General features: G+C 36.0%; 1 protein-coding gene across 1 annotated transcript in view; it reads left to right on the forward strand.

Moving 5' to 3' along the window:
- Window positions 1–10,441, forward strand: part of OSTM1 (osteoclastogenesis associated transmembrane protein 1) — a 30,445-nt gene extending 20,004 nt beyond the window's left edge. The window contains exons 4-6 of the mRNA XM_010346495.3: window positions 1,825–1,992; window positions 3,267–3,432; window positions 8,096–10,441. Of these exons, the coding sequence (XP_010344797.2) occupies window positions 1,825–1,992; window positions 3,267–3,432; window positions 8,096–8,151 (390 nt within the window). The 3' untranslated portion in view covers window positions 8,152–10,441. The remainder of the gene's footprint in view (window positions 1–1,824; window positions 1,993–3,266; window positions 3,433–8,095) is intronic.
- The last annotated feature ends 836 nt before the right edge of the window (window positions 10,442–11,277 follow it).

Consider the following 11,277-nt stretch of genomic DNA (forward strand, 5'->3'; position numbering starts at 1 on the left):
TATCTATGGCTTAACTTTCCACAGTTTCAGTTACCTGTGGCCAACTGTGGTCCAAAAATATCAAATGGAAAATTCTAGGTATAAACAAAATTCTAGGTATAGTTTTTAAATTGTACACCATAAACAGCCTTCTTTTCATTTAAAGTACTTGTATGAGTTTAGTAGATTTCTAGGGGTGGAATTACTATATTGTCAACCAAAGAAAAAGACACTAGAGAAAACTATCTTCAAAGATGATGAATTTACTGAGGAATGAGAAAGGAGTATTATAATTTGGAATACACTGGCAAACCACCAGTTCATCCAGTGAGGGAAAGGTAAAGGGAAGCTTAGAAACTGAGTTCATTGGTTCCAGAGACTCAAAGCCAGAGTTGTCCTCAGTTCATTAGTGGAGATGCCATTACTGGGCAGGTGTTCTTTGGAGCTCATCTTATCTAAATTACTACAGTCCTAAAGAATGGCAGTGATAAACCATGTGAAAGCAGGAGATGCATGAAGGGCGTGAAAGGGTTTCTTGTGGGTTTTTTAGAAAGTCCTTGGAAACAGCTATATCAGGCATGTAAGCATGAGTCTCTTCTCCTTTTGGCCTTCCTGGTCCTATTTTGTCTGAGTATGACAAAGGATTTCATCCTAATGTCTGCAACTTTCACATTATCAAAAGATGTGTGCATTTTACATTTTAATAAAAATGGCAGCCAGGTATGGTAGCTCCTGCCTGTAATCCCAGCACTTTGGAAGGTGGAGGTGGGAGGATCATTTGAGCCCAGGAGTTCAAGATCAGCCTGGGCAAAATAGTAAGACCCTGTCTCAAAAAAAAAAAAAAAAGGTTAAATTACTTCCCATCAAGATTATGTGCCCAATTTTAACCAGATTGATTATGTGCACAATTTTTAGCTAAATGCACAATTGTTCTGTGAAAAGCAATGGGCTATTTCTTGCAGCAGACTAAGAAGAGACTTAGTTTTCCTGTCAAATATATGGTGAGGGTAACATTGTTGGGGCCACATCGTTTACTTACTTTGATTTTTATCCTTTCTGTTTCATTTCATTGTTCAGTTAATATCCTTTCTCCATACTAGATGGTAAAGAATAAAGGGCATAGAAAGCAAAGATGTGAATTGACTATTTAGCAAACTTATTCTTGAAAAGACAAATGTCAGTCTAGAAGTACAGAAGCTTGAGATTTACTAGCACAGTATTTTGTGTATCTCCACTATCCTCATTTTAGAGTATATTATTCTTTGGTATTTGGCCCTTTTTTTGACTAGAAAGGCCTGGATTATGACTTCTGTGATAAGAGAGTTGAATGGGGATGCAGTTTTGGTGCCTTTTCCTTTTCCATTTAAAAAATCTTGTCTCAGTAAGATAAACTGTGGTGTTGAAATCAGCATAGGCAGGAACTGCTTTTATTCATTCAGTGAGAGAAGGATAGATAAGTGCAGGTACATAATGATGAGATAATTTAGGAGATTTTGTGTTTAGTATACAGTAATTTGGCATATGAATTATTGTTATCCTCAGTTAACATTAGCTAATGCAGTGGTTTTCAAAATGTAGGGGCGCGTAGAAATTTCCAAACAGTTTGCCATCTGCTTCACATACCAGGTCTCTAGTCCTTTGGCCTATAATATAGGTAGAGGTCGTTTTATTTTACCAATGATAAAGCTGAGACTCAGCGTGATTTAGTAACCTGTTCAACATCACAGCTTAGCACTTTAACATACCATATTGTTTCCTGTCTTCTAGAAGGGCAAATAGCTTACGTTAAAGACATATTGTGTATAATGTTTATTGTATACATTACATATGCCTTTGTCATTTTAGGGACGTGCACATAGTCTCTTAGAGACAAAAAATTATTCAGAAGTATGCAAAAACTGTCGTGAAGCTTACAAAAGTCTGAGTAGTCTGTACAGTGAGATGCAAAAAATGAATGAACTTGAGAATAAGGCTGAACCTGGAACACATTTATGCATTGATGTGGAAGATGCAGTAAGTACTTGGCTTCTTAGATGATACATAATTTTAGAGTGTTACTGAATGTACCTTCAGGGTGAGTATTCTATGTGGAGATTTGGTGGAATCTGCATATTCTGTCTTCAACCAGAAATAACTAGTTATTATAAAGTAGTAAAGTTTTAGAATATCCTGGTCCGTTAAACCAAAATGGATATTTCCCTGGTAATCTCATGGTTAGGGTAAAAATAAAATAAAATAGAAATGAATTAGATACTTCATAAGTGAGTGATGATTTGGTACATTTAATCTTTTTAAATTTGAAAATATCTGCCATTTTCAGAGGTGTGGGTACTGTTATATGTTTGTAGTTCAGTTTCTTGTGCACTTGTTGGTAATTTAAGAAGTTTCTAGGTTTCACTACATGTTTCGGAAGCCATTCCTCAGTCACTTCCTATCCCATCGTTTAATTTTCTTCTATCTGTTACCATCTGAAAATATTTGTTTGTAGTCTGTCTTCCTTACTAAAATGTAAGGCACATGAGGACAAGGACCTAGGCTTTTTTTATTCACCGTTCAGTATTTAGGACAATCTGGTCCATAATGGGCTTAATAAACATGTATTAATTGAATGAATGGTCCAAAAAATTTTTTTTCTCCATTTTATAGCCTGACTTTACATAGTGTGCCGCTAGATGGCAATCATGCCTTTTTAGGCAATATGATGCCCGAGTATTGAGTTATTAGAGGAAAGAGAAATTACTGGTTCAAAGTAGAGAACTTGAGGTCAAAATTAATGAGCTTAAGAATTGAGAATGAGTGAATTATCACAGCACCTCAAAGGGAGCTATAGGGACCAATAATATTCGAGATTGTAAAAAGCACTTACAATGAAATGTACGGTGTGGATTTTTGTTTTTACTGCTCCATTCCTATTGCATAAAAAAGTACCTAGTTTCTAGTAGGCTCTCAATAAACAATTAATATTTTTTAAGTGGGTAAAACAGTGCCTAACTATCTTCCTCTTCATACGAGTTACCTGAATGTACAAATGGTTGACATTCTAGAATACTTTGGTCAGTATTATGGACTTAGAATATGAAATTTCTGTGTGGATATAAATTTATACAATGACTAATGGTGAACCAGCTTTTTTTCCTGGAAGAAGTTGTCCTCAACTATCCGTAGGTTTTTAGAGGTGTGTATTTAGTCTAAATTCTAGGCTCCTATTTAGTTATTAGCAAAATAATTATAAGAAATTAAGACAAGTTAAATATAAAATAGAATGATATCGTTTGTCCTTGTTCCAGATGAACATCACTCGAAAACTTTGGAGTCGAACTTTCAACTGTTCAGTCCCTTGCAGTGACACAGTACCTGTAATTGCTGTTTCTGTGTTCATTCTCTTTCTACCTGTTGTCTTCTACCTTAGTAGCTTTCTTCACTCGGAGCAAAAGAAACGCAAACTCATTCTGCGTAAGTTTTTTACAATGATTTATTTTATAGGTAAAAGCCTGTATTTTAAAAATTTAGGCCTGTTTTAGAAGTGATTGATAGTCTGAGAACTCAAAGTAGTTTAGCCCGAAAGGGCTCTTTGTTGTAAATTTTACCAGTTGTGCTTGCTAGTGAAAGAAATGTGTAAAAATTTTATAAAGTGCAGACAACAAAAAGTTAAAACACAGTGTCTTGCAGGTGATTAAATTGAGAAAGCTAGATTACCCCTGGAATAAGGTTGGCAACAACATAAGAATAGATACAGAGGCTTTGCACTCCTGACATGGCAATAGCAAGTGATATAGACAGTTCTTAGACCCATTGTAGTCGTGGTAGAACCACCTAAAAGTGTGGCAGGCAGGAAGAAACTTAGCTAACATACACACAGTTTGTTTATGAACAAATTGGAATTGTAGTTCCAAGGACATTATTTGACGAAATAGTATGTGCTCAATAAATATTCATTCCTTTTCTTTCTCCCTATAAAACAGGCCAGAGCAAAAGAAGCACTACCTAGAGATACCATCCAGCTAGAGAAGAGTGGCTTCTAAGTCACATGGATTTCTTTTTATTAACAGAATGAAAGTATGGGTGTAGGCCTTAATAATTTTAGTTTTTTAAAAAAGAGAACTGTTTAAGGAAAAAAGTTAATTTTCTTTTCTCTCAAATACTACTTGTAGTCTAGGAATCTATGATATAAAAATCTTTTCCCTGTAAATTTCTATCACTATTTCATCTAGCTTCACTTCTATCTTAACTTTTTAAAAAAAAGTTACCTGGTTACCTGTAGATCAGTTTAACTGAATTTTTAATGTTTCGTCACCTTAAAATGCTAGCTACTGTAGGGGAGAATCTTTGTCATGGGTGTGTTTAGTAAAGCTTTTTGAAGGTTGCCAGCATTCTGTAAATATATAGTAGCGTAGGTCCTTAAAGCACTTATTTAGAATAACAGCAAACTATTGTGGGCACCTCACCATTGAGAAACGATTTTTCAGAGCATGGTATACTTTTAAAGTTTAGCATCTTATTTGCCTTGCAAATCTGTTTAACTTTATGGAAAGTATTTACTGTTTCTGATCAGGATTTTTTGTTTGTTGTCACAGTGACACTACCAGTGTCACTATTTGCCATGGAAGCCACAAACTTTGTAGTCATTTCTTAATTCTTTTCTTTCTTTTACTTTTCCATTCTCACATTCCCCTTCTCATCCCCTTTTAATTCATCAGCAAGTATGCTGCCAGTCCTACTTAGTCTTCTCTCTGCCTCCATTGGTAAACCCCAGCCCAAGCCGTCTTCATCTCTTACGTGTTTTAATGCAGGAGCCCCTTAACTGCTATCCCTCCTTCCATTTCTTGATCTACTAAAAATCCATATGCTACATAGTGGCTAGAATAATTTTTTAAACACAAATTTACCATGTTTCTCAGCTACTTGGAACCCTTAATGTGTTCCCATTGTACCTAGAATAAATCTAAACTTTCTTTACAGGGTCTGCTCTCCAAGCTGTACGTGACCTTTGGCCCATAGCCACCTTTCTAAACTTGTCACATCCATTCTCCTCATTGCTTATGGTGCTGTGGACAGTCTGGTTCTTTTCTTTTCTTTTCTTTGCTGCCAAGCTCATTCACACTGCCCCTTTTCTAAGGCCCTTCCTGCTTTCCTAACCTGGCATCTTGCAAGCCAGGTCTTAGCTCTAAGGTTACTTGCTCAAAGAGACCTTTTATGACTCCCCGGTCTAAGAATACACTCCTCCATTCATTCTTCTGTGCCATCTTTCTTTAATAGCACTTAATCATTTAATTTAAATTAAATAATATGTTATTTAAATCATCTTTTTCATTTATTCTGTCCCTTATTTGTCTCCCCTGCCTGGACTGTAAGCTCCATCAGAACAAGAATGTTGTTTATCTCGTTTACCACTGTATCACCAACCTCTAGAAAGTGCCCAGCCCATCGGAGGTGCCAAAAATATTTTTTGAGGCTGGGCTTGGTGGTTCATGCTTGTAATCTCAGAACTTTGAGAGCCTGAGGTGGGAAGATTGCTTGACGGTGAAGTTCAAGACCAGCCTGAGCAACACGGCAAGACCCTGGTGTCTACAAAAAAAAAACAAAAAAAATGAAGGGTTAGCCAAGCAAGGTGGTGCATACCTGAGGCCCCAGCTACTTGGGAGGCTGAGGCAGGAGGATCCCTTGAACCCAGGAGTTGAAGGCTGCAATGGGCTATGATCAAGTCACTGCACTATAGCATGGACCACAGTGACAAGGCATATGTCTCTAAAATAAATAAATAATTAAAAAAAATTGTTAAATAAAGAACATTACACTTGGGCCAGGCATGGTGGCTCACACCTATAATCCCAGCACTTTGGGAGGCTGAGGCAGGTGGACTACTTGAAGTCAGGGGTTCTAGACCAACCTGCCCAACATGGTGAAACCCCATCTCTGCTAAAAACACAAAAATTAGGCTGCTGTGGTGGTGTGTGCCTATAATGACAGCTACTAGGGAGGCTGAGGCAGGAGAATCATTTGAACCTGGGAGGTGGAGGTTGCAATGAACCGAGATTGCACCACTGCACTTCAGCCTGGGCAACAGAGCAAGACTCCATCACAAAAAAAGAGCATGACACTTAATGTGAACATTTTGCAGAGTATGTTCCTCAAAATACTACTCCTGTGAAATTCTCTATTTAAAAAAATGGATCAAGTACGATTGGGAAATGCTGCATACCATGTCCTTTTCATGAGCTTTGTAATGCATGTAAACGTAGGTTAAAGGCTCTGAGAGTGCACGTCCCAAAACATGACAGTAGAACCTTTGCATAATGCCTATTCGTGTTTCACAGAAGCATTGTTCATGAAACACTAGGAAATGCTAGGACTATATAAGCAAACCATTCTTGTGCTACTCGTACTTCAGGGACATTTTCATTTACTTTTCTTAATGTTTCCATCTATCAAACAGTTAATCGAATGCTAGCATTGTGGTAGGAATTAGGAGTTAAAGAAGGAACAAGGCATAATGCATGCCCTCAAAGAACATCTTGACAATAATCTAATTATATAGCACATTTAGTACAGGTATATATAGTATACAGTTGGACCACAGAGGAGAAGGAACAGCTAACTGCTTTAGAGTTGTCGAAATTTACCGTTAAATGATCCCTGAGGGAGAATTTTAAAGGACGTAGGGATGTATCAGGTAGAGAATATAGAGGCAAGGAAGTTGTAAGTGTATGTACTCATTAGTATTTAACTTGGCCAGTTTATTAAGTCATTTGAAATTTAGTCAGAAGCTAGATCACTTCTAGTAGTTTCTAACAAAGTAAGTCTTAAAAAACCCAAGCTACTGATTTGGTTTGTCTCCCAAATCTACTGAAGGCTTAAGAAGTAGATTTTAGTTTAGGCCGAGGTTTTGAGTTTAAGTTTTCCCTTTAGTTGAAGCTGAAGCAGTACACTGGTCCAGGAAGCCATGTTGGCATTTTCCACTTACGGCGGTGGTCAGGGGGACCCTCACAGAAACCGCAGACACTGGTTCTCATCCTTGGCTGCATATCAGAATTATCTGCAGAGCTTTAAAAAAAAGTACAGGTGCCATGGCCCCATTGCAGAGCCTCTGAATCATAACCCCTGCCCCAGTTTTGTGAACCTCTGAAGTAGGGAGACTCTTACTCAGTATAAAATACTTTTCACTATGGTGCAATTATTTTTCATTTCTAGAACTTGGGAAACATTCATGTTTAACTTTAAGTACAAAACATATTACCAAGCCAAGTAGCCATGATTTGTTTTATTAACCCTAATGACTCAGTCCCATTAGCATCAAATCAGAGTTGATGGTAATGTAAATGTTAGCAGCCATATGTGTTCGTGTGTGTATATAATATACAACTCACTTTTCTCTAAGGGTCATTAAAAATTTTTTTTACATTACAGAGTTCCATAATAATATTCAATTCACTTTTCTTTGAGGGTCATTAAAATATTTTTTTGCTATTACAGAGTTCTTTCACTGAGGTTTGTTTTTTTTTTTTTTTTAATCTGAAAATAGCAGTTTTATTACTTTCTTTCCAATATGTATACTTTACCTTTTCTTTTCTCTTACCTGTTGTATTGGTGATAAGTTAGTGGCATGATGTCAAGGAAGACCAGATATTTTTGTCTTGTTCCAGAACTTAGGGGGAAAATCATTCAGTCTTTCACAATTAAGCATAGTGATTGCTGTAGAATCTTTGTATACGCGCTGTATCAGGTTGAGGAAATTTTCACTGAATTTTAAGAGAAATTTAGATTTGTATTTCTAACTTAGACTTTTAGATGTGTAATTTTGTTATCCTGCCTTATGGCATTTTCATTGTCTAAGTAGATTTCACCTACATTCTATATATTTAAGATTGTGATGATCAAGAAGTTATAAATGATGTTGTTTTATTTGGTACTGCTTCTAACAAAGTCATGTGCAGTTTCTAACGAAGTTATGTTTTTTGAGTTTATAGAAAAAAGTTTTAATTAGATTTTAATTCTTAAAAGACTGGATCTGTCAGGATTCAAACATAGAATTAATAGACAAATGCTGTAGTTTACATAAAAATAGTAAATAATCATGTTTGATAATTAAATTAAAATGTAATTTTTTTGACTTATCTAGCCAAACGTCTCAAGTCCAGTACCAGTTTTGCAAACATTCAAGAAAATTCAAACTGAGCACTTCAAAATGGAGAATTGACGTCTCGTATCACGTGAATTAATGGTGGAAGGCACAACGAGGTTTCAGAAAGAAGATAAACTGTGATTTGACAAGTCAAGCTCTTAAGAAATGCAAGGACTTCAGATCCATTTTTAAATAAGAATTTTCCATGTTTCTTTCCTTTTCCACTTCTTCCTAACAGATTTGGATATTTTTAATTTCCAGGCTTAGCAATGTTGTCTATTGTAATGTGTGTTTGTCACAATAAGAGAAGATGCAAGAACAATCATTATTTTATAGGCATTTTATTACTGTTCTAGACTTCTGGTATCTTCTTATTAACATAAGTATCTCAAGTAGAAAAGTTTTTGAAAACTAACATTTAAAAATGAATCAGTTACAGCAAAGATTTTGAAAAAGAAATATACTTGTCAAGAAGTAGTAGGTCCAAAGATTAATTACTCCCCATTGCAGTATTATTGTTATATGTATAGTTAATATATTGTACATCACAATAATACATAATTCAGTCTCTAGTTTCCCTAGAGTCATTTTTGAAACCACTATGCCAAACCTCCCTAACAATTTTTAGAAGTGGTAAGCCACATTACATTTATCTTTGTAAAAAGATTTATGGTAACTGGTTTCTTACTTGACTTTTATAAGTAGTATTTTACATCTTATTTTTGCCTTTATTTCATAAGTAATCTAAAAATCAGTGGATTGCTTTATTCAGGGCAATATGGATTCTTTTTATACCAGGGATTTGCATTGTGAATTACATTATTTGGCAATTTATAATTTATTACTACTTTAAATCAAATGTAGCATTATCACACTGTATTGTCATTTTTTTAATGAATACGTTCCTCTTGAGATATATGGAGGATTTTGGAGAAGAGCCAAAGGAGGGGTAAAACCAGCTTCAGGTTCGGTGAGCAGACCGGGTCCTGAGGATGCTCACTGTAAGACTGTTGGGCAGTGGTTTCTATTGAGGGCATGAATTGGAATGATGGTCTCAGACAGAAAGCAGTGACATTAAGATGATCTTTATTTTTTCTAAATTATTTCAATCAGAGCCTTATTTTTTCTAAATTATTTCAATCAGACGAAAGTGATACAATTGAAATGAAATCACATATTTCATGCTCAGAAATTCTATTTTGGAATATTTGTATTAGCCTTCAAAAAAACACTTTGTTTCAGAATTCTCACAATTTTATTTCTTAGGTTTTTAGAGTTTGTAGATTTTTCTTCTTACTTTTTTGGTGGAAATAGGCTTTGTTTTAAACATTAAGAATATAAAACCTCTTCTGTGTAGAAACAAGAGTTTTGTTAAATAATACAAGAATTCGAATCCTTTGTATACTATACAATGCTCTATAGGGAGACAAAGTGTTTCTTTTTTCTTTTATGTTTACCATATGTGCGGAGTGAAAGATAAGGCTCATGGTTGTGTAACATATTCAGAAGCTGTTACACTTTCTCTGGTCTGCTGAGAGCCATTTAAAATGTGCCGGGGCTTGTTCCACTATCACTATTCATGCTGCTGGAACTTAGCACTGTCTTGATTTGAAGCATATGATTGAGAACCATTGGAAGCAATCTTCATTAATGCAGATAAAACAAGTTTACATGTGCAGGGTTAGAAAATGACACGTTCAGTTCTGTAAGTAGTGACTTTCTGAGCACCTGTCAGTATTATGTATTCGTAAAAACCATTGTTTTTGGATATAAAGCTAATAAGCACTTTAAAAAGGAAAAGGCAGCCTTTACAGTTTTTTCTGGTTGAGTCATTGCTCTTTAGACATAGCATCAGTAATAGATTTCAAAGATAAGTATTAAGGCTGGGTGCGGTGGCTCACACCTTTAATTCCAGCACTTTGGGAGACCAAGGTGGGTGGATCACCTGAGGTTGGGAGTTCAAGACCAGCCTGACCAGCATGGAGAAACCCCATCTCTACTAAAAATACAAAATTAGCTGGATGTGGTGGCACATGCTTGTAATCCCAGCTACTCAGGAGGCCGAGGCAGGAGAATGGCTTGAACCCGGGAGGCGGAGGTTGCGGTGAGCCGAGATAGTGCCATTGCACTCCAGCCTGGGCAACAAGAGCAAAACTCTCTCTCAAAAAAAAAAAGTATTAAGCGCTACATTAAAGTGTAAATTTTTCATTTTGTCATCATATTGAAAAATTATTTGCATAGGTTCTGAATGCTGAGGGACGGCCTGTATGTATGCACAAGAATATCTTTGTTTTGTTTTTTTTTTTTTTTTGACATGTTAAAATAAAGGAAATAAGGAAATTATGAGTTTTATTTGATTTTTTAACAGATTTGAAAATTTCAGATGTAATTTAACATCACATTTCAGTTTTTCAAGTATTGAATTTAGATGCCTACTTTTAAGAGTACCATCAGCTGGACACAGTGTCTCATACCTATAATCCAGGCAGAGTGCTTGAGCTCATGAATTTGAGACCAGCCTGGGCAGCATGGTAAAACCCTGTCTCTACAAAAAATAGAAAAATTAGACGGAAATGGTGGTAAGTGCCTGTAGTCCCAGCTACTCAGAACCTGAGATGGGAGGATGGCTTGAGCCCGGGAGGCAGAAGTTGCAATGAGCCTAGATTGTTCCACTGTACTCCAGCCTGGGTGATAGAGCCAGACTTTGTCTCAAACAGCAAAAAAGTACCATCTATCTTAAGTTTTCTGCTGCAAATAAAAATATACTTTTAGATTATTTATTGTTGGACTTGAGATATAGAAATAACATCAGATATATTTTTTATTTTTTTTTAATATTTTTTTTTTGTGGAGAGACAGTGTCTCACTATGTTGCCCAGGCTGGTCTCGAACTCCTGAGTTTAAGTGACCCTCCTGCCTCAGCCTCTGGGATTACAAGGATGAGCCACCACATCTGGCTGAACATGAGATATTTTAAAGTGTAGCCCAGAGTCTAGTTGGCAAATGTTACTTATACTGGGACTAGTATTTTCTAATGTTTCTGGGATATGCCTCCTATGAAATGAAATGTTTTCCTGGAATAACACTAGTTAGGATTGCATTCCTGGTTAAAGACATGACATCAAATAAGTAATAGACATCACCAGCAATGAATTTGGAAAAGCAAAAAATGCTATTAA

This window comes from Saimiri boliviensis, chromosome 4 (genome assembly GCF_048565385.1).
Source record: "Saimiri boliviensis isolate mSaiBol1 chromosome 4, mSaiBol1.pri, whole genome shotgun sequence".
Lineage (NCBI taxonomy): Eukaryota > Metazoa > Chordata > Mammalia > Primates > Cebidae > Saimiri > Saimiri boliviensis.